Source organism: Cajanus cajan, chromosome 2, assembly GCF_000230855.2.
Source record: "Cajanus cajan strain Asha chromosome 2, NIPB_CcT2T_4, whole genome shotgun sequence".
In the NCBI taxonomy this organism is placed as follows: Eukaryota; Viridiplantae; Streptophyta; class Magnoliopsida; order Fabales; family Fabaceae; genus Cajanus; species Cajanus cajan.
This window is the reverse complement of record NC_138518.1, coordinates 52,116,045-52,140,757: the sequence shown is the minus strand read 5'-3', so window position 1 is coordinate 52,140,757 and position 24,713 is coordinate 52,116,045. Positions and strand designations below refer to the sequence as shown.

General features: G+C 38.7%; 1 protein-coding gene across 1 annotated transcript in view; it reads right to left on the bottom strand.

Moving 5' to 3' along the window:
* The window catches only part of LOC109789553 (vacuolar protein sorting-associated protein, putative (DUF1162)), a 70,084-nt gene continuing 45,371 nt past the window's right edge, over positions 1-24,713 (bottom strand). The window contains 21 exon segments of the mRNA XM_083068391.1: positions 1-465; positions 468-666; positions 937-1,080; positions 1,571-1,654; positions 2,779-2,901; positions 3,020-3,115; positions 3,215-3,297; positions 9,368-9,516; positions 9,588-9,694; positions 9,796-9,885; positions 9,973-10,095; positions 10,247-10,414; positions 10,566-10,679; positions 11,180-11,499; positions 12,981-13,077; positions 13,161-13,568; positions 13,644-13,905; positions 14,018-14,104; positions 14,192-14,277; positions 14,392-14,669; positions 14,745-15,161. Of these exon segments, the coding sequence (XP_082924517.1) occupies positions 425-465; positions 468-666; positions 937-1,080; positions 1,571-1,654; positions 2,779-2,901; positions 3,020-3,115; positions 3,215-3,297; positions 9,368-9,516; positions 9,588-9,694; positions 9,796-9,885; positions 9,973-10,095; positions 10,247-10,414; positions 10,566-10,679; positions 11,180-11,499; positions 12,981-13,077; positions 13,161-13,568; positions 13,644-13,905; positions 14,018-14,104; positions 14,192-14,277; positions 14,392-14,669; positions 14,745-15,161 (3,476 nt within the window). The 3' untranslated portion in view covers positions 1-424.

Here is a 24,713-nt window from a genome sequence, read left to right as displayed (position 1 = left end):
TTTAAATAATTAACAATTTAACCATTAGATGTAAAATTTGTAGAACTCATTAAATCATCTTATTTTATGTTTTACTATTTTCCTACTTCCCTTGCACTACTTTCGATACAAAGACCCTAAAACCTACACATTTTTGACTCTACTAAGCACCTAGTATCCAACTTCTTTCTTTCTTACTATTTCTCACTTTACCCAAAAAGCGTTAATGTTTACTACCTACTACTAGCCATAGGGTATTGACTTTGAACGTGAAGCTACGCTAGCATGTCGCGGATATTCTCATGCACCAGCGGGACTTGACATCCTATACAATTATAGGCAATATTAGTATTACTCATCATCACTTTGGTCAATATAACTCAATAGAAAACCACTAACTACTCTCCGTGCTACAGGATTGGGAATGCCACGACATAGACGTCCATCAATATATGCCAACAAGCCAGAAAAGACAAATTTGCCGATGCCCCATCTTCGAATGAAACTCACTTTCTGCACTTTTTGACTAGAGTTTTCCGCCACATCTGCATGACTGCCAACCTCTGACTTCTTTCCCCATTTTATTCTGAGTATAAAATTGTTCGCCTGCCTCCGAAGTATGCGTATGGCAAAGCTAACAAAAAGATGTTCGCACAAAGTCGAGACTGTTGGTCCTATTCTCCATTCCTGACATAAATATCCCCGAATCAATAACTTTACATCGTGAAATGTTAGTTTGGGAAGCTATTTAGCACATCAAGAATATATAAACCCCTGATTCTCGTATAAAAAGACCAGGATACTTTAAATGAAAGTAGAAAACATTTGCGGGTCATCATTATAATCATGGAAAGTTATTGCTGTGACAAAATATAAGAAGGAAGATGGAAATGCCAAATAGAGAAAAGGATGAAATAAGGGGGATAAATGAGACGTGCTCACTAGAATAGGACATACACTTTCTCCTCGAAGACGGCTTAAAGGGCGAGATCTGGCTGAGGGATCTCCTTTTAGCAATGCCTTGCTCACAAGGAACTCCTTAACACGATCCGTGATCTCATTGATAAGAGAATGATTTGGAGGTAGGTTTTTCAGGATAACCTAAACATGTACAAGAGTCCATCACAACCACACAGTAAAGAGCAAAGTTTAATATTTTTTTTACATTGAAAAAATTCATTAAGAAAGCAAATAATTGAAAGATAGGAGGATAACAAGTCATCCACCAGAAAACTAACAAGAAAATTACAAAGAATCGAAACAAAACTCGACAGTAACAATGCACATCGACAGCTCAATCACGGTGCAGATCAGAATCAAGACTCCTTAATAAGATGTCCTGCATGCATACTTGGATTTTTAGATTAATTATTATCCAATTTGTATGCTCTCCGGTATTATTATTAAAATCAAACCAATCACTTCACCGTATAACATGCAAAGTTCCATGCTGAAACGAATCAAATCGAAAGAATTTGCTAGTGTTCTTCTAAGGCATGTAAAGATATTTTTCCAGATATGATAAAAAACTTGAAAGATAATCTTTTATGCCTACACGACAAACTAAATGTACTCTTAGCTCAACTATTACCTGATTCTCAATAACCCTGACTCTAAGGTACTCTTGTCTGTATACTGTATCCAGCATGGCTTGTATATATCCTTCAATGTATAACTGTAATAGGCCACATATCAAATTAGTAAACTGACGACCAAATCAAGATTTTCAGAAACCAAGATGTAAGAACTGAAAGTATAAATATTTCTTTTGATAAGCATCAATGTATCAACATAATTACAAAAAGTGAGAAATTAAAGTCATAAGCACAATTAATCAATATCCTTAGATTTATAAAACTTTGCAGATTTTGTTAGAATATCTAAAAAAATATAGCATAATACATTTACAGCATCTTAGAATAAATAACATCTTAGGAGTGGTTTCCATATTTCATTATATTTCTTAGTAAGCCCTGAGCTGGTTGCTATCTGTTAATCAACACAGTTAGTGACGGTTACTTATCATTCTAACAGAATTTGACAGATATATGTTATAGAGATTGCATCTGGGATTGAGATCAGGGCTCTGGGACAAAAACTAGGGCCAGATCAATTGATATGATGTGATGCATTACAAAATGAGTTGCAAAACATGAAGCACTAACCCTTATTTATACTAATTCAAGAATCTTAATTCTAAAGAACAAATAACTTCCTAAAGATAAGATCCCCTATGAATAAGATAAAGTTCCTAAAAGGATAATATATTCAAAGATATAATCAATATACTATAGGATATTTTCATATATACCAACAAGATTAAATATTCTCCGTATTAAATTCCTTCCTTCAAATAGTTTTCTAATTAATATTGTATAAGTTATATATTGTGTTGTAACAGTCCCACATTGGTAGCATTTGAAATATTGTAATTACTTTCTAGATCAGAACAGAACATTAGTAACCATAGAAATATATTTTAGGGACGCTGAATACATTTATTCAGAAAATAATATTCAGTCCTCTTTCATTCAATTATTGTAAGTTGTAACCACACAATTTCTAATTTTCTTACACCCCCCCCTCCCCTCAATCATATGTTTAAAATTTTGATACATGCATACATTCCTTCAACCTAAGAAGTCTGAAACGATTTTATTTTAAAACAAAAGAATTAAGAAAGAGATATCCCTCGTATAAACATACATCCCAACACCCTAAAGAATAAAATACAGAGTTTTCAACTTTAGTCATTTAAATATTCAAACACTATAAGTGAAACAAGATATTATTTAACACCTCATCAACTCCTGGACTTCGATCAAGCAATATTTTTCTATCTGGACCACCTTCCATCAATGCAGTTCCCAAAACTGATGGCTCCATAGCCAATTTTAGAATTCCTTGGTGAAAGCCACTCATCTTGAAAATTAAATTTGTCAAAAATGCAAATATAAAACACATCATAATTTAATAGAGAATAAGTCCTTGCTAAAATGACAGTAACTGAATTAACAAACAAAAGGTGGTAACTCTTTACCAATCCATTGAAACCATTTGCTTCTGCACCTTTCAGAACAGAGTCTGATATTTCCGCTACAGCTGCAAAAGCTACATTGGAGCCTGCTGATCTCAACTGCTGAGCAGTCATGAATTGATTAATATGCTGATACTCTATAATCACATTTTTTATTCAATGAAAAAAATAATAGACAACAAGGAGCTAAGAACTTACAGTTTTCCCTAAATCACCAAAGTACCGTTTTGTCCCTGAAAAACCTTTACCTTTGATACATTTACTTATAATTTTAAAAGTACCTAATAGCAGGAAAAAAAATACAAATAGTTAGTAGAAAATACATAGGAATGCTTGTCCTAATGTCATATCTCACATTTGAAACAGTAACACAAAAACACAATTATCAGCCTGCATATTAGAAAATAAATAATTGAGAAATAAGTGACTATTGTAAATAGGCACTAATTTAGGATAGATCATTTTTTGAGATGGCTGAAGACAAGCATTCCTCCTCCTAGTCCGTGGGTCCCAATAAGCCTTCTTTTAGCAAGTAATCTCATTAAGTTTAGTAAATATCTTTGATGTTATATCTGTTAAATTAGACCTTTTGTTATCTATTGTATTTTATTGTACAGCTTTTACAAAAGCTACTTTTGGCTGTTTCTTAAGATCAGTGATAGAAATCGCTGTCTTTTCTTTTGACTTCTTTTTGTATTTTGTACTGAACCTTTACCCATATAAATATACGTTCTACATCAGTGAGGTAACTCACTGTTTTGTCCACTGTCGAGCATATTTTCTAACAAACCTAGGGTTCGGTGTGTCTCATTGAGCGTGGCCTAACCCAAGAGAATTTGGAGGCATCAACCTCCTCACACTCACACACCCACGTGTCTGTTTTTTGGGAGCCTCTATAAGGCACATGTGATACATGCGTCGCCTTCTGGATGTCAAAGCTTTGTCACGCCATCGTCTTTGTGCTCATCAGTGTTGTTTGGGTCCATTCCAACGCTTGGTTACTTCATATTGGAAGTAGTTGGTTGTGTTTCTATTCTTACCATCTTCATTTGGGTTCTTTTCTCTTGCATTCTTGTTGTATGGCATCTCCAAGCCCTTGCTCTCTCAATTTTTGGGACTCTCACCATTACCACTGAGAAGCTCAGTGGTAAAAGTTATTAATCATGGGTTGCCTTTGTGGAGCATTGGTTTCTTAGTCAAGGATACCATGACCATTTAGAAAAAAAAGGATGTACAAGGATCGATAGAAAGCTGAGCTTAGTGGAAGAAGTTGAACTTTCAATTATGAGTAGTTTTATGGCAATCTATAGAACCAAATATGTTAGGAACCCTTTGAACTTTTAAAAGTTGTTATTCCTTTTAGAAGAAGCCCTAAAACATCTATGCAAATGACATCTGACACCTGTACGATGCTGCCCAAAATATAGCTTCCCTCAAACAAACTAGTCATGATATGATTTCCCATGTTGTTGAAGCTCAAGCTATAGTGGAAGAGCTTAGGATGCTTTTGGATGATGATGATTCATTGGAGGGAATAAGGAAGAAACATGGTAGATTGTATAAGTTGATGATTTTGTGGACACTACACTCTAATTTTAATCATGTGCATGACCAAATTCTGATTGGTTTTGAAATTCCTTCAATGGACAACCTTGTTACTAAACTTCTCTGTTTCCACTAAATTGAAAGGTGAAAGCTCAACTGGGTTTATTGAAACTTCTACGATGGTTTCTACCCAAGGAAAAGGTGGATGTGGAAACCATGGAGGAAGAGAGGGTAGAGGTGGTAGTCCTCAATGTTCTTAATACAAGAGGATGGGCCAGACCCAAGAAAACTACTACTCACTTCATGATTTTCTAGAGAAGACAACAAACCTGTCTAAATCTGAAAATTTTGAAGGTTCCCAAAGATGGAAAGCCACATATCGATCTCAGCCATCTTCTACTCCCACTTCTAGTGTTTCAACAACTTGTGTTTCTCAGTCAAGTGCTAATCAGAGTCCATGGATTATTGAATTAGGTGCTTCTGGCCATATAATTGATAATGGTTTTCTTTTCTCCTCCAAGTCTCTTTTTAAATTTCCTCATCTTATTACCCTAGCCATAACAGATGGGTCCACTTTACTCCCAAAGGAAGTGATCAAGTTTCTATTCAAAAAGGATATAAATGATACTCTCCAAACACCCAAAGGTACTACATGTTTGGTAATGTTACATTCTCTGATGAAACTCCTTTATATTCTTCCTCATTAAAATATTTTGCCAAATTCAATTGGTTTTACTTGTCCCTTTAATTTTTGGTCTAGCTTGTAAATTGTGGAGATCTTTTATGGTCTCAAATAGTCTCTTTGAGTTTGGGAAATTTAGCCATGTGATGCAAGACTTTGGGTTGAAATAAAGTGAAATAGATCGTTTAGTTTTCTATTGTCATCCCTCTCTCAAAATGTGTTAATTTAGTTGTTTATGTTGATGACATGATGATTACAAGAAATGATGTTGCTAAAATTTCCCAGCTAAAAGGGCACTTATTTAGTCAATTTTAGACCAAAGAACTTGGTTGCCTTAATTACTTTCTAGGCATTGAGGTTGCCCAATCAAACGAAGGCATTGTAATCTCATAAAGGAAGTATGCTTTAGACATTTTCAATGAAATAGGCACGATTGAATGCAGGTCTGTTGATAGTACTATGGATTCAAATCAAAGTTTAATGGCTACTCACGGTGAACAATTCATAGATTCAAAGAGATATAGGGTCCATTTGTTTAAACTTTTTCTTATAAAAGCACTTTTTTTTAAAAATAAAATAGTCACTATTTTTACTTTTTGATGTATTTGTCTAAACTAGTTTTTTAAAAATAAGAAGTTTTGCTTTTTTTATGAAGCAACTCCTTTCTACTTCTTAAAGAATTGCTTTTTTAAAATCACTTGTTTAGAAACACTTTTTTAATGTTTAAACAAATGGACCCATAGAATTGGTGGGGAAGCTTATTTATCTTACAATCACAAGACCTAATCTTTCTTTTACTGTGGGGGTTGTATGCAAGCCCCTTATATTGATCACCATAATGTTTTATGCATTCTTAGTTATATCAAAAAGGATCCAGGACAAGGATTCTTGTATGAAGACAAGGGGGACAAAATTTCTGGATATTGTGATGCTGATTGGGCAAGTTGCCCTATGTATAAGTGCTCTACTATAGGATATTGTATATTTATTGGTGAAAATATCATTTCTTGGAAGAGCAAGAAACAAAATGTTGTGACCCAATCTAGTGTAGAAGCAAAATATTAAGCTATATCCTTAGTTACTTGTGAACTTGTGTTGTGTGCATTAAACAACTCTTATAAGAGTCAAAATTTTGTGAAGATAACCATATGAAGTTATATTGTGATAATCATGCAGCTCTATACATTGCCTCTATCTAGTGTTCATGAGAGGACTAAGCATATAGGGGTTAACTACCATTTTGTTTGAGAGGAGTTGTTGTCCAAAGAGATCAGCATCGAATTTATCAACTCCTGTGATCAACTTGCAAGCATGTTGACCAAATCTTTTACAGGACCTTGGATACAACTCATTTGTTCCAAGCTTGGTGCAAAAAATTTGTATGTTTCAGCTTGAGGGGAGTGTTAAATTAGACATTTTGTTATCCATTGTATTTTATTGTACATTTATAAAAGCCGTTTTTGGCTGTTTCTCCAAATCAATGATAAAAGTCACTATCTTTTCTTCTTTGTCTTGTTGTATTTTGTGCTAAACCTTCACCCATATAAATATGCAAGTTTACATCAGTAAGGTAACCCACTATTTTGTCCCAAAAGATCACAACTTTAACTATATCTTTGATATTATTAGGATTATATAAATACATCATTATATCTTTGATATTTTGCCTATTTACATTTTATGTTAATTTCCCTATTTCCCATAATAGGATTATCCATTTAGTCTATAAAAAAGGGATTAGAGCTAGTCTTCAAAACACAAATACACTTCTCTTTGTTACTCAAGATGACTCTGGTGCTAAAGGAATAAAGGATGTTCCACCAAAGGAGCTCCCGACCGTGCGACCTCTTTATGCATATGAATGTCGCTAACACCTTATAGTTATTCTGCACCAACCCCTAAGAGAGGCCATGCGAGAGACTCTTCCCTGGCATCAACTCCTTTACTATATTTGGGCCTGCCCCTTGATATTGAGTTGTCCATTGCTATGAGAAAAGGTACACGTTTTACTCGAAACCCATCTCCTCACTATATTATCACAATCTTTCTCCCTCGCATTATATGTGCCTTTGTTCTGTCTTTTTGTGTCTACCCACAATACTCTACCCACAATACTCTATGGGAAACATTATCTCATCCCAAATGGTGGGAAGCAATGATTGACTATTTGTGCACTCCAAAGCAGTTGTATCTAAGAACTAGTTCCTCTTTCCCATGGAAAATTTGTTGTTGGGTGCCAATGGATTTTCATCTTTAAGGTTGGCCCTAAAAGCAAAATCAACTATTTCAAGGCACACCTACTAGCGAAAGGTTATACTCATGTGTTTAGGGAGGACTAAATTGATACTTTTTTCCAATGTCCAAAATGGCTACTATCAAACTCTTGTTCTCCATGTCCTCCATTTGCCACTAGCCTCTTTCAGCTTGATATTAAAAATAGTTTCATGCATAGAGATTTTCAAGAAGTCTACAACAAGCGATCACCTAGTTTTGTGCTCAGAGAGAGTCCTTTACTATGGTATGTCAGCTTCATAGGTCCTATATGAATTTAAGCAATCTCCTTATGCCTAGCTTGGTCAATTTTGCACAATTTCCCAACAATTTTGTATAGTTCGTAGTTAAGTCGATATTGTCACAATGGTATAATTGGGACCAACATGGCCTTCACCACTTGTTGGTCACAACTGCTAATTATACCAAATTGTTGGGCAATAGTGCAACATAGGACAATATTGTCATTACACATTGTGACCAACATAGCATTCTCCACTTGAAATAGGACCTCTCACATTAGCTCCAAATCAAAGACATTTGTAGGTTTCAGTATTTCCTAGGTATCAAAGTTGTTCAATCCAAGAATGGTTTGGTGATTTCTCATAGAAACTATGCTCTTGACATCCTTGAAAAGATTGGTCCATTGAATGCCATGCCAGTGGACACTCTTATGGATCCTAGTGCCAAATTGCTACCCAATCAGGGAGACCTTATTGGATCATGTGAGATATAAGAGGTTAGTTGGAAGTCTAAACAATCTCACTGTCATTTGTCTAGACATTTCTTTTAGTAAGCGTGGTAAGCCAATTCTTGAAATCTCCCTATCAAGATCATTAGGATGCAATAATTCAAATACTAAAGATCATTGAGATGGATGTAATAATTCAAATGCTGAAGAGTGCTCCAGGAAAAGGCTTCATATATGAAGACAGAGGACAAGCTTAGATAGTGATCTACTTAGATGTCGATTAGGCTGGGTCACCCAATGATACGCAATCCACTTCTAGGTATTGTGTGTTAATTGGAGGAAACTTGGTATCTTGTAAAAGTAATAAGTAAAATGATGTAGCAAAGTCAAGAGCTGAAGCATAACACAGGGCCATGGCTTGTGAACTCATGTGGCTGCAACAATCGAGAGCTCAAGCTTGAAGAGACTAGACAAATGACGTTGATTTGTGATAATCAAGCAGCTTTCATATTGCATCTAAACAAGTCTTTCATCATAGAACCAAACATATTGTGGTTGATTGCAATTTCATCATGGAGAAGATCAAATCACGAGATATTACCATGAGCTTATTGGCTATATATGTAACAAGCTGGATGCATGTTATTTATATGCTCCAAATTGGGGAGAATAAATTATTATTTTGTATTTATTGAAATATAGTGGTTTATAGGCATGTAATCTTTAATTTAGAGGGAAAAAATGTCCTTTATTTATGTATAATTAATGTAATAAGCCTATCAAAACCTGCATCCATTGTGTATTCAAAGTTCAAAACACACAGTTTCAGCCTAATATGTCTCTATTTTTCCTCTCTTCTAAAAGTTGTAGAAAGGGGAAATATGTAGCTATTATTCCTCTCTTTTTAACAAGTTGTAGAAAGGGGAAAGCCTTGGAATTGAAAGGAGAGTTTTTTTCCCTTTTTCAGCTTAAAGTTACTATGGTCTTAGTTTTTTAATTTAACAAAACCTTGCATAAGTATTCTTTCACTTTTTTACTTTACTGTTCTTTTAATCCCTTCTACCGAAACTCAGAATCTGTTTCTGGGTCCTTAAAAGAAAGTGAAAGTTATTAGAAAATAAAAGTGGGAGCAGACAGGAAGCTAACAGAGCATATCATATACCTAAGGTGAATCCTGGAAGATTTGCCAATCCACGAGACGGATCAAAGAAGACATCAAGAGATGATGAAGCCAAGTCGTCAAAAATAGAAACAAAATCTGGGGGAAGCAAGGGGCTTCCTTTAGCAATATATATGGCCCTCATTGTATACCTGAACAAGCTCTTCAATTTTCAGTCGTAACTTCGATATAAAATTGAAAAGAAAGTATGTCATAGGCTTACCATGAATAATGTTGTGCACATTTAATAAATAATTCACGCATTGTTATCAGAGCATGGGTAATCAGGACCCCATTCAATTCTACTACCATATTTTTTATGGGAGGTACCTGAGGAGAAAAATAAGGATTCAACATGACTAAGTACATAAGCATCCATCGTGGTTTGGATTCTTTAGGAAAGAAAAGAAGACTAATGTATGTTAAACAACCTTAATCACACTATGAATTAAGGACCTCAGAGCCTCCTGTGTTGAGCTGTAACTCGAACGTGATTCCCCAGGGATAAAGTTTGCAATGATCTAGAAAATACAGGATAGATTCAGAAATGCAAATTAAATCAAAATATTCAAATTAAAGGAAAAATAGACATTAACGAAGAAGGAAACCTTTATTGGATGGATTTCAAAATGATCAAAGTAAATCCGCTGACTCTCTGAGTCATTAAGAGACGTTCTCCAAAATGACGCAATTTTCATTAGTGTCTCCTCATCAAGGTTCAAATCAATTGGCTACACAAAGAGGTATGTCAAAACACATATGGAGCTGTTCAACTGATTCCTTAATTGAACATTATTGGCTTCTAAAAGTCTAAAAGAGCTTAAAAGAAAACATCCAGAAAGAGATGGGGGGAAGGAAGCAATAGCTAGCGTTCAGCTTTACCTGAAGAAAAACTGCCGAGTATCTAAATTGCTTAACATTGGAACTTGACGTAAGTAGAACAAAAACAACCTTAAGTACGCTATCACTTGAGTCACTCAAATCTAACTGATGCTTTCGAAGCATTGATGCAAAAGGAGCTCCATTCCACTTAAGCTCCAAATTCATGTACTGGATCAATAACATATATATAGCATATAATTAATAAAACACTTAACTGCAATAATTTATTTCCTGAGACTCGGCTTGGTATTAAAAAAAACAAGAATTAAATTGTACAAGTCAGTTATAAAGTTGAAATTAAGTATTTTAATCATATTACCTGTAAACTGAACTGGTTATATGTCTGGTGATTATTAGAAACAGTAATCAAGTGCAGATTCCCAAGCTTTGCAATTACAATTGGTGTAAAATCATTGCACTCGTTATCTTCCTCCTTCAAATAGAAGCTTAGCAATCAGTAGAAATTAGAAAGTGCACAAATGTTTCAATGCAGAAAACTGGAGTTTAAATCTTTACGGAAAAAATGGCACAACTTTACCAGCTGTGCTTTCATTATGAGTTGAATACAATGGCATGGTAATTGGTAAACAAGGAAATCATTTCATGACATTAAAACTACACAATTACAACATTTTCTCAATGTTTGAAATTGAACCACTGACATATTATCCATGTAAAATCCTTACTTACATATGTATGTGAAATACCCCTTTCCATTTAGATGGATGGATTCAAGAGCTCTTAAACTACAAACTGAGAAAAGCTCAGTATCACCTGATAGACACAAATCAATATATGTCTTTTGTTCCAAAACTATATTTGTTTATGTTCACACATTACCAATAAATATTAAACATGGAAAGTACAACTTCAATGACCATCAACAGACAATAGATGTTCACAGATTCCAGCACCCAATATAAGCATGAATACCTGTATTGCATGTTCAAGTAGGTGAACTGCAAACTGAGAAACTCTCAATTGAATCTTTGCACACAAATCAAGAACAGTATCTCTCTTGAAACTATCAGAGATCTCACAAATCCGCAAAACTCGGGTTGGACCCTCTGCATATATTTCATACCCCACTTTTTTCATTTCCAGGCTATTATGCTCACTGAAACTCATCATCCGATCTCTTGATCTTTTGTCTACAAGCAAACGTGGAGCCAATACCCTCTGTTGCTCAAGTTTGTGAAAAGGTTTCCATGCTCGCACCTTATCCAACTTAATCTCTCGTAATTGAAGGCTATCTACAACAGAAATCAACAGTGCTATTAGACTTTAACAAAAATGAGTCTTGTAACACTACCTACTTCAGACTTGAGATCCACCTACGTGCTAAAACAAGAGAGGGCTTAACAGTACAACAAAATAATGCAATCATAACAATTAGCACGCTTAATTTTCTTATCAAATCAACAAAATAATGCAACCTTCTTCAAGGAGGGAGAATAGTTGAAAATTCGACAAAATACCTTTAAAATAACGAGTCAAACATGTTAAATAATAGAACTAGTCTTGTGAATGATGAAAATTCTACAATTCATGACTTAGTACAGGCATATGAGAATACTAGTCCCAATCCCTATCAAGCAAACAACAATGAGGCCAAAATCAGAAAGGGAATTGAAACTGAGACAAAACACATGTATAGAACCCTTTGAAGTTTGAACACCACACAAGGAAAAAGAATTCTTATCCTTTATACCACCAAGAATTCGAGTACCCACCAGGTAATTCTTATCCTGAAATTATTCAATAAATGAAACTGGTTCTGAATCTGTTTTACATTCGAAACCCACTGTGTTAGTTGATCATGATCTTCCTATTGCTATTGGGAAAGGTGTTAGATAATGTACCCAACATCCCTCACCTAATTAGGTCATATGAACTGTTACCAAATTTCCATGCTTTTACTTGATTATTGTCATGTATAGAGATTCAAAAATAATGTATAAGATGCCTTTGAAATTGTCAAGTGGAAAGAAGTTGTCCTAGAAGAGATGAAGGCTCTTGAGAAAAATCAAATGTGATAAATGATGGAGCAGCCAAATTGGAAGAGTACAATGGGATGCAAATGGATATTCTCTATAATGTAAAAATGGGATGCAAATGGATATTCTCTATAATGTAAAACTATGATGCATCTATTGAAAATTAAAAGGCTCGCTTCGCTGCCTTTGACCTTTAATTATGGAAAATGCAGCAGTACCATTCTACCTTTTACAGAAATTCAACTTTTTTTTTAATAAAAGATCAGGCGCAACAAAGATGAAAGTCTAGAGTCTAAACTGCATGGGCATAGAAGTTGTGTAACATTAACATGTCATGAACCAACTATCCCGAAAGTTCCATTGGGGGAAAACATGTGTCGAGTATAACTAAAAGTTTCTTATCTAATTCTTAACAAGAAATTTAAGATCAGACCATTCACTTTAATTTCAATGTCAAATACTTTTTTTGTTCAGGAAAGCACAAAACAAGAACCACAATTTAGATAATCATGACCAAAAGTAACTAAAAAATCCAACATTGGAACATTAAACACTGTAGAGGCTAGTGTACTAAGCTCATGCAGACTTAATCATTTAAGAGGTTGATATTCACTAATTGGAAATTCTTCTACCAAGATATACTAAATTTTAACATGCGCAATCATAAGCACCACTCTAGCATTAGTTATACTAATAATTGTTGAGGAAAGATTCTATAACAAGGTTCAAACGACAACCATTGATGCGGATAACCAGTCTTCGAGGAAGAGTTAAATCATCCCACACATAATCAGCACTGCATGCAGGTCCAAGGACCTCTGGCTCCAACAAACCCTGGAAATTTCTTAAATGATGTGATGAGAAAAAAGACAAAAGATTAAGAGAAAATACAAAAACAGACAGAATTGTTATACAACCTTTTGATAGTAAGTTATTGACAGACTATGCAAACAATTCTCAATTCGGTAAGGCAGACTCATATTTGGTGGGTTGTAGAACCTTGAAACAAGAGTAGAACCTTCTTCCACCACATGCACAGCTGCAAATTGTGTCATTTTGTTGTCTGACATTGTAACTTCATTAGTCTGTTTTCTGAATTTCAGGAAAAAATGTCCTAGCGAGGCTATACAGACTGGCCCAGACCATCCCAATCCAGCCTCATTTAGTTGAATCTGAATATATAACAAGGAATTGTCACTGGAGCTTCTGTGCTTTCTAATAAAATGCTCAAATACACTGAACTCTCTTGTCTTTTTAAACCCTTCCTTCAGCTGTAGTGGCATTCGCTGTTTGCTGTTGATGGAGATAACACCTGCCACCTCATCCTTCACAGACAGCTAAATCACTTACTGAAGACAGATATATGAGCACATATAAACTGGTAAATACATAATGCATACCTGAAAATAGTATTGGCGAACAGTGATACATTCTTCAGATTCGTTGCAAATAACATACCGTGGAACCAAAGTCACCATTCGTGATGGCACAACAATTTCTCCTGAAGGAGGACCTATAGAAACTCCAAGCTTTGTTACATATTTAATCCCAGATCCCTCTTCTTTCTCAAAGCTTATTTCTGTAAGGCCTGATAAAGAACCCAAGTCAAGTAATGCCTCTGATGTATGGTCCTCCAGCAATTTCAGTAGCACTCTTTCAGATCTGGGAACAGGGAGAAAGATAAGACACTACAAAAATAGAAAGCATAATAAAACAGTATGTAGCATGGTTTAACATATTAAACCAATAAGCGACAGACAATAAACCATCTTACTTCAAGAACCATGAACTAGTTGACTTTGGAGGCAAACATAACCCTAGCTCTGAAGGAATGCTCGGATTTAAATTCTCTAGTTCAATTCTGCATATGGAGTGCCCAACAATATGTCAAGAATGGATAAAGATGCAATTAATGTTTCTATTAACTGTCTAAAAGTGTGGGAATCACCTGGATAAAGGTGACCTTTTAGTTTCAAGAACATATATGGGGAAGTCTGTATCATTCTTCACAGAATAGGATGTAAAAATGACAACCTGCAAGCAGCTCCACAGATTCACAAGAAATTAGAGTAACTAAACCACCAATGTATATATAGAACTTCACTAGATATCAATTCTACAGAATGAAACAAAGGCTAGCATAACAACCTCTAGTACGCCCCTTTTTCCACGATACAACCTCAAGGTTGCAAAAAATTTTCCTCCATCGAAGTCCAATTTTATATCCAGATGTTGGACATCATTCTTCTGCTTCAGAAACTTCTTTACATAATCCCCACTATTTAGCGGCTTGGAACTTGATTTAGAAGAAGTTAAAGTAACAGTGAAGAATATAACTTCTGGATTGGCATAAAAATCAACTGTTGAACCACATGATATAACCGCCTGCTTCCCAATTTTGTCATACTCAACCAGGTTCAACTGATCTTCACCATAATTAACATCAAAACATTAATTCAAAGTTAAAAGAAATACACTCTTGAATATTCTGATTTCTATACCTGTTTCACTTAGAAGGACATCTATCTCAGAATGCAACATATTGGTCATCCGTACAGTAGGAAGAAGATATATTTCTTTCTGCTCTAGCAATGAAACTGTTGGATTCTCGTTTTTCAATGCAGCAGCAGACTTTTCAGGTGCAACAGGGATATCTCGAGCAACTGTCTGAATCAGAAAATGCATATTGGCAACACGCACCCCCTCAGACTTAAGGATGCAATGTGTTGTGCTAAAGGAACACTTGACTGATTTTACAAATAATGCCTTGCGAACTCTGTAGTTTAATTTATTAAATATTCCAGATAGACGAACAGCTTTTCCACCTTTAACATAATCCGACCATTCCAAAGAAAGAGAACTTTCAGAATTAATCAGTTCCTCTGTTATTTTGGGTCTAAATGAAAATAAGAAGTTACCTGAAAAGTAATCATTAAAATACATCAACCTAGGATAATGGTTAAATAATACAACTAAGAACAAATAATGGCAGATCCCTCGGAAGAAAATATATTTATCAAGAACAAAGTAATAAATAAATAATAATAATAATAATAATAATAATAATAATAATAATAATAATAATAATAATTGTTGAGAGTGATGGTGAATGAAGAGAACATATTCCTTGTGTATTGCAAAGCAAAAGATGTGTTTAAATACAAAGTAGTGGGCCTAGGCCCATAAGATAAAAACTATAAGATAAAAGACTATAAGATAAAATTATATCTAACACTCCCCCTCAAGCTGGTGTATATAGATCATATGCACCAAGCTTGTTACAAATATAATCAATCCTAGGACCCCGTAATGATTTGGTGAAGACATCTGCCAACTGATCAGTAGAGTTAACAAACTGAGTAGTAATGTCCCCAGATAAAATCTTCTCACGAATGAAGTGACAATCTATTTCAATGTGTTTGGTCCTCTCGTGAAATACTGGATTTGAGGCAATATGCAGGGCAGCTTGGTTATCACATATGAGAGTCATCTGTGTAACTTCGCCAAATCTCAGTTCTTTAAGCAACTGTTTGAGCCAAATAAGCTCACACGTAGCAGAGGCCATGGCACGGTATTCTGCTTCTGCACTAGATCTTGCCACTACATTCTGCTTCTTACTTTTCCACGAAATCAAGTTATCGCCAATAAAGACACAATAACCTGAGGTGGATCTCCTGTCAGAGGGAGAGCCTGCCCAATCTGCATCTGATTATCCCACAACTTGGGTATGATTGTTGTAGCCATATAATAAACCTTTTCCTGGAGCACCTTTGATATACTTCAGAATGCGGATGACTGCATTCCAATGTCCTGCACATGGAGAATTGAGAAATTGACTCACCACACTAACCGCAAAAGAGATGTCAGGCCGTGTTACTGTGAGATAATTCAATTTCCCAACCAGTCTTCTATATCTCTCAGGATCTGAGAAAGGCTCCCCCTGACTTGGTAGAAGTTTAGCATTAGGATCCATAGGTGTATCAACGGGCTTGGAATTCATTAGCCCAGTTTCCTCTAAAATATCCAATGCATACTTTCTTTGAGATATTACAATTCCATTTGTAGACTGCGCTACCTCAATCCCCAAGAAATACCTAAGTTTACCAAGGTCTTTTGTCTGAAAGTGATGGCAAAGATGTTGTTTTATCTGAGAAATGCCATGATGATCACTACCAGTGAGAACAATATCATCAACATACACTATCAAGTAGATGCACCCAGCAGTGGAATGTCGATAAAAGACCGAATGATCAGCTTCGCTTCGAGTCATACCAAACTGTTGGACTACAGTACTGAATCTACCAAACCATGCCCTTGGAGACTGCTTAAGACCATAAAGTGATTTGCGGAGACGACATACCAAACCGGAAGACTCCCCCTGAGCAACAAACCCAGGAGGTTGCTCCATATAAATTTCCTCAAGCAAATCCCCATGAAGAAAGGCATTTTTAACATCCAGTTGATAGAGAGGCCAACGGCGAAGAGCAGCCATGGCTAAGAATAATCTGACAGAGGCCATCTTGGCAACAGGAGAGAAAGTGTCACTATAGTCTAATCCAAAAATTTGAGTATAACCTTTGGCGACCAAACGAGCTTTGAGTCGATCAATGGTGCCATCAGGACCAACCTTGATTGTGAAGATCCATCGACATCCAACCACAGACTTCCCAGGAGGCAGAGAAACAAGATCCCAAGTACCATTGTTCTGAAGAGCACACAGTTCATCAAGCATGGCTTGTTTCCAACCAGGGTGGGCCAAGGCATCACCTACATTTTTAGGAATAGACACAGAAGAAAGAGAAGAGAGACAAGTATATTGGGAGGGGGATAACCGGTGATAACTCAGAGTAATATAATGAGGGGAAGGATTACAAGTAGAACGATTACCTTTCCGAAGGGCAATAGGGAGGTCAGACTCAAGTGGTTGGGCCGGAGGAGACAGAGGAGGTGGCACCGAAGTAGAGTCGGGTGAGAGTCCAATGGGAAGGCTGGAGCGTTGCCGACGATGATAAACTTGAAGTGGAGGCGGAGGTGGTGGGTCGGGTGACACAGCAGACACAGGAGGAGTATCAAAGACAAGAGGTAAGAGTGAAGGGGCAAGGACACGTGTAGGAGAAGAGGAAGTAGATGAAAAGTAGAGAGAAGACTCAAGAAAGGTGACATCGGCCGAGATTAAGTAGCGACGAAGGGAGGGTGAGAAACATTTATACCCTTTTTGAGACCTAGGATACCCTAAAAAGACACATTTATGAGACCGAGCGGAGAGTTTGTCAAGACCAGGACTGTGATTATGGACAAAACACGTAGATCCAAAGACGCGAGGAGGTAGGGGGTGGAGAGGTTGAGAGGGAAATAAAATAGAGTGAGGTATTTGGTTGTTGAGGACAGAAGATGGCATTCGATTGATGAGATAACAAGCAGTGAGAAGAGCATCACCCCAAAAAAGTTTGAGGAACGTGACCATGAAGTAAGAGGGTGCGAGTGGTCTCAATTAGGTGTCTATTTTTGTGCTCAGCCACCCCATTTTGTTGAGGGGTATATGCACAAGAAGTCTGATGAAGAATGCCATGGGAAGCCATGAAGGCTTTAAAGGAGTGAGAGAGGTATTTACGAGCATTATCACTACGAAAAGTACGAATAGAAACACCAAATTGAGTTTGAATTTCATTATAAAAAGATTGAAATATGAAAAATAATTCAGAACGAGATTTCATTAAAAATAACCAAGTACATCGAGAGTAATCATCAATAAAAGTAACAAAATACTGAAATCCTAAAGTGGACGGGACCCGACTCGGCCCCCAAATATCAGAATGAACTAAAGCAAAAGGAGACGATGCTCGTTTGTGAATGTTGAGAGTAATGGTGAATGGAGAGAACATATTCCTTGTGTATTGCAAAGCACAAGATGTGTTTAAATACAAAGTAGTGGGCCTAGGCCCATAAGATAAAAACTATAAGATAAAAACTATAAGATAAAATTATATCTAACACTCCCCCTCAAGCTGGTGTATATAGATCATATGCACCAAGCTTGTTACAAATATAATCAATCCTAGGACCCCGTAATGATTTGGTGAAGACATCTGCCAACTGATCAGTAGAGTTAACAAACTGAGTAGTAATGTCCCCAGATAAAATCTTCTCACGAATGAAGTGACAATCTATCTCAATGTGTTTGGTCCTCTCGTGAAATACTGGATTTGAGGCAATATGAAGGGCAGCTTGGTTATCACATATGAGAGTCATCTGTGTAACTTTGCCAAATCTCAGTTCTTTAAGCAACTGTTTGAGCCAAATAAGCTCACACGTAGCAGAGGCCATGGCACGGTATTCTGCTTCTGCACTAGATCTTGCCACTACATTCTGCTTCTTACTTTTCCACGAAATCAAGTTATCGCCAATAAAGACACAATAACCTGAGGTGGATCTCCTGTCAGAGGGAGAGCCTGCCCAATCTGCATCTGATTATCCCACAACTTGGGTATGATTGTTGTAGCCATATAATAAACCTTTTCCTGGAGCACCTTTGATATACTTCAGAATGCGGATGACTGCATTCCAATGTCCTGCACATGGAGAATTGAGAAATTGACTCACCACACTAACCGCAAAAGAGATGTCAGGACGAGTTACTGTGAGATAATTCAATTTCCCAACCAGTCTTCTGTATCTCTCGGGATCTGAGAAAGGCTCCCCCTGACTCCGTAGAAGTTTGGTATTAGGATCCATAGGTGTATCAACGGGCTTGGAATTCATTAGCCCAGTTTCCTCTAAAATATCCAATGCATACTTTCTTTGAGATATTACAATTCCATCTGTAGATTGCGCTACCTCAATCCCCAAGAAATACCGAAGTTTACCAAGGTCTTTTGTCTGAAAGTGATGGCAAAGATGTTGTTTTATCCGAGAAATGCCATGATGATCACTACCGGTAAGAACAATATCATCAACATACACTATCAAGTAGATACACCCAGCAGGGGAATGTTGATAAAATACCGAATGATCAGCTTCGCTTCGAGTCATACCAAACTGTTGGACTACAGTACTGAATCTACCAAACCATGCCCTTGGAGACTGCTTAAGACCATAAAGTGATTTGCGGAGACGACATACCAAACCGGAAGACTCCCCCTGAGCAATAAACCCAGGAGGTTGCTCCATATAAATTTCCTCAAGCAAATCCCCATGAAGAAAGGCATTTTTAACATCCAGTTGATAGAGAGGCCAACGGCGAAGAGCAGCCATGGCTAAGAATAATCTAACAGAGGTCATCTTGGCAACAGGGGAGAAAGTGTCACCATAGTCTAATCCAAAAATTTGAGTATAACCTTTGGCGACCAAACGAGCTTTGAGTCGATCAATGGTGCCATCAGGACCAACCTTGACTGTGAAGATCCATCGACATCCAACCACAGACTTCCCAGGAGGCAAAGAAACAAGATCCCAAGTACCATTGTTCTGAAGAGCACACAGTTCATCAAGCATGGCTTGTCTCCAACCAGGGTGGGCCAAGGCATCACCTACATTTTTAGGAATAGACTTAGAGGAAAGAGAAGAGAGACAAGTATATTGGGAGGGGGATAACCGGTGATAACTCAGAGTAATATAATGAGGGGAAGGATTACAAGTAGAACGATTACCTTTCCGAAGGGCAATAGGGAGGTCAGACTCAAGTGGTGGGGCCGGAGGAGACGAAGGAGGTGGCACCGAAGTAGAGTCGGGTAGGAGTCCAATGGGAAGGCTAGAGCGTTGCCGACGATGATAAACTTGAAGTGGAGGCGGAGGCGGAGGTGGGGGGTCAGGTGACATAGCAGACACAGGAGGAGTATCAAAAATAAGAGGTAAGGGTGAAGGGGCAATGACAGGTGTAGGAGAAGAGGAAGAAGATGAAAAGTAGAGGGAAGACTCAAGAAAGGTGACATCAGCTGAAATTAAGTAGCGACGAAGGGAGGGTGAGAAACATTTATACCCTTTTTGAGACCTAAGATACCCTAAAAAGACACATTTGTGAGACCGAGCGGATAGTTTGTCAAGACCAGGACTGTGATTATGGACTAAACATGTAGATCCAAAGACGCGAGGTGGTAAAGGGTGGAGAGGTTGAGTGGGAAATAAAATAGAGTGAGGTATTTGGTTGTTGAGAACAGTAGATGGCATTCGATTGATGAGGTAGCAAGCAGTGAGGACAGCATCACCCCAAAAAGGTTGAGGAACGTTACCATGAAGTAAGAGGGTGCGAGTGGTCTCAATTAGGTGTCTATTTTTACGCTCAGCCACCCCATTTTGTTGAGGGGTATATGCACAAGAAGTCTGATGAAGAATGCCATGGGAAGCCATGAAGGCTTTAAAGGAGTGAGAGAGGTATTCACGAGCATTATCACTACAAAAAGTACGAATAGAAACACCAAATTGAGTTTGAATTTCATTATAAAAGGATTGAAATATGGAAAATAATTCGGAACGAGATTTCATTAAAAATAACCAAGTACATCGAGAGTAATCATCAATAAAAGTGACAAAATACTGAAATCCGAAAGAGGACTTGACCCGACTCGGCCCCCAAATATCAGAATGAACTAAAGCAAAAGGAGACAACGCTCGGTTGGGGACACTCGGAGAAAAAGAACTACGACTATGTTTGCCTAATTGACACGACTCACACGACAAATGAGACAACTTAGACAGACGTGATACAAGTTGTTGAAGCTTGGCAAGGCTAGGATGACCTAATTGAGCATGGATGAGGGAAGGGGAATCTGCCACCAAACCAACAGGAGCAGAGGTGCGTAGGTGATAAAGGCCATGAGACTCACATCCGGTGCCAATCATCCGTCCCGAACTCCGGTCCTGTAAGAAAACAGAATCTTTAGTAAAAGAGATAAGACAATCAAGAGAGCGAGTAAGACGACTAAGGGATAATAGATTAAAGGGAGACTCTGGGACATAAAGGACATTGTCAATGGAGAGAGAAGGAGAAAGGTGGACAGTACCAACACCATGAGATGTGGCGCGAGAACCATTAGCCATAGTGATAGAGGGTAAAGAAGCAAAAGTAGAAAGAGATGAGAAAAGAGACCGATTACCAGAAATATGATCGGTAGCACCAGAATCTAGGACCCAAGGGCCAAGAGAGGTGGAGTGAGTGAGACCAACAAACGAAGGACCTGTGTGCGCAACAGAAGCAGTGAAATTGGAAGCTTGACGTTCTTCATACCATTTAAGGAAGTCATTGAAGAGAGCTGGGGGCCCAGAGCCAGAACTATCAGAGGGGATAGCACCAGATGCAGTAGAGACAGGAGAGGCAGTGTGGGCAACAGCAGTAGTAGGGCGAGGGGGACGACCATGTAAGACATAGCAACGGTCAATTGTGTGGCCCAGTTTGTGACAGTGATCACACTTGGGACGACCTTTGCCCGGTTTGCGAGAACGCTGACGATCATCACGTTGAGAAACCAAAGCAGAGGAGTCGCTAGTGGGAGCTGAAGAAGGTATGTCAGGGGAAAACTTGCAGGGCACACGCAACAGAGTGGACCAAGCCGAGTTCAAGGTAGGCACGGTCGGAGATCCCAAAATCTGATCACGAATGGAAGAGTACTCATCAGGAAGCCCATACAATGCCATCAACATAAAGAATGTTTGGCGTTGCTCTAGTTCCTTGGCAGGAGTGTCAGCAGGAGGCAAAAGTTCATTGAAGTCATGTAGGAGGCCATGAACTTTGCCCAAATACTCAGCCATGGAGCCATCAAGACGTCGTGGGGAGATGATATTCTGGAGGTTTTGACACACACCATAGAGACGTTGAGTATCATTGGTGTATAACACTTGGGCTTGTTCCCATACATCCACACATGTCTCATGGGCACGAAAAATTTGCTTTAAGGAGGGATGAATAGTCGACTTAAGGACACTACAAATTTGAGCGTCAAATTTCAACCAACGAGGACGATCCTTCTCATCAAGAGAAGCAGCTGTTTGGGTAAGGTGAGCAACATAATCCTGTCCCTTAAGCCAAAGTTTGATATCCGAAGCCCAAGTATCATAATTGGTGCCATCTAACTTGTCAATGGAAAGAGGGACATTGACATAATTAGTGAAAATAGCAGAGTCAGGCCGATCAGCGGAAGAGGAAGCCATAGATGCTGTAACAGGAGAGAGAAACAGCAACAGGAGAGAGAAAAACGGCCCAAGAAGGAAGAGATCCGGGACAAACGATGGCCGATCACAAAACAAATCACAGATCTGGGTAGAGGGGGTATGGGCGAGTCCGGCGCCGGTGATCGCCGCCGGAAAAGTCGCCGGACGCGCCGCCACGCGCGGCGGCCGATGGAGAGGAGAGAGAAACTGCGCGAGCACGGAACCGGCGCGTGGGGGCGAGTGCGGCCTCCGTTTGCCACGCGACTGGCGGCGTTGGGTTCGCCGGAGGAAGGCGAGTTGGGTGGGGGGGTCACCAGCCGGAAAGGCGGCGGCGGAGGCGGCGGACGGCGGCGGCAGCGAAGAAAAAACCCTAAAAAAAAATAGGAAAAAAATTGCCGGAAGGAGACACGACAAGGTGGGTAGCTGGAAAACGGAATGAGACACGTTCTCCGGGCACCGATGAACAGTGGGTCCACCGGGAGGTCAAGGATTAGGCTCTAGATACCATGTTGAGAGTAATGGTGAATGGAGAGAACATATTCCTTGTGTATTGCAAAGCACAAGATGTGTTTAAATACAAAGTAGTGGGCCTAGGCCCATAAGATAAAAACTATAAGATAAAAACTATAATATAAAATTATATCTAACAGTGAACACTCGGAGAGAAAGAACTACGACTATGTTTGCCTAACTAACACGACTCACACGACAACTGAGACAACTTAGACAGACGTGGTACAAGATGTTGAAGCTTGGCAAGGCTAGGATGACCTAATTGAGCATGGATGAGGGTAGGGGAATCCGCCACCAAACCAACAGGAGCAGAGGTGCGTAGGTGATAAAGGCCATGAGACTCACATCCGGTGCCAATCATCCGTCCCGAACTCCGGTCCTGTAAGAAAACAGAATCTTTAGTAAAAGAAATAAGGCAATCAAGAGAACGAGTAAGACGACTAAGGGATAATAAATTAAAGGGAGACTCTGGGACATAAAGGACATTGTCAATGGAGAGAGAAGGAGAAAGATGGACAGTACCAACACCATGAGATGTGGCGCGAGAACCATTAGCCATAGTGATAGAGGGTAAATAAGCAGAAGTAAAAAGAGATGAGAAAAGAGACCGATTACCAGAAATATGATCGGTAGCACCAGAATCTAGGACCCAAGGGCCAAGAGAGGTGGAGTGAGTGAGACCAACAAACGAAGGACCTGTGTGCGCAACAGAAGCAGTGGAATTGGAAGCTTGACGTTCTTCATACCATTTAAGGAAGTCATTGAAGAGAGCTGGGGGCCCAGAGCCAGAACTGTCAGAGGGGTTAGCACCAGATGCAGTCGAGACAGGAGAGGTAGTGTGGGCAACAGCACTAGCAGGGCGAGGGGGACGACCATGTAAGACATAGCAACGGTCAATTGTGTGACCCAGTTTGTGACAGTGATCACACTTGGGACGACCTTTGCCCGGTTTGCGAGAACGCTGACGATCATCACGTTGAGAAACCAAAGCAGAGGAGTCGCCAGTGGTAGCTGAAGAAGGTATGTCAGGGGAAGACTTGCAGGGCACACGCAACAGAGTGGACCAAGCCGAGTTCAAGGTAGGCACGGTCGGAGATCCCAAAATCTGATCACGAATGGAAGAGTACTCATCAGGAAGCCCATACAGTGCCATCAACATAAAGAATGTTTGGCGTTACTCTAATTCCTTGGCAGGAGTGTCAGCAGGAGGCAAAAGTTCATTGAAGTCATGTAGGAGGCCATGAACTTTGCCCAAATACTCAGCCATGGAACCATCAAGGCGTCGGGGGGAGATGATATTCTGGAGATTTTGACATACACCATAGAGACGTTGAGTATCATTGGTGTATAACACTCGGGCTTGTTCCCATAAATCAACACATGTCTCATGGGCACGAAAAATTTGCTTTAAAGAGGGATGAATGGTCGACTTAAGGACACTACAAATTTGAGCGTCAATTTTCAACCAACGAGGACGATCTTTCTCATCAACAGAAGTACCTGTCTGGGTAAGGTGAGCAACATAATCCTGTCCCTTAAGCCAAAGCTTGATATCCGAAGCCCAAGTATCATAATTGGTGCCATCTAACTTGTCAATGAAAAGAGGGACATTGACATAATTAGTGAAAATAGCAGAGTCAGGCCGAGCAGCGGAAGAGGAAGACATAGATGTTGTAACAGGAGAGAGAAACAACAATAGGAGAGAGAAAAAACGGCCCGAAAAGGAAGAGACCCGTGACAAACGATGGCCGATCACAAAACAAATCACAGATCAGGGTAGAAGGGGTCTGGGCGAGTCCGGCGCCGGCGGTCGCTGC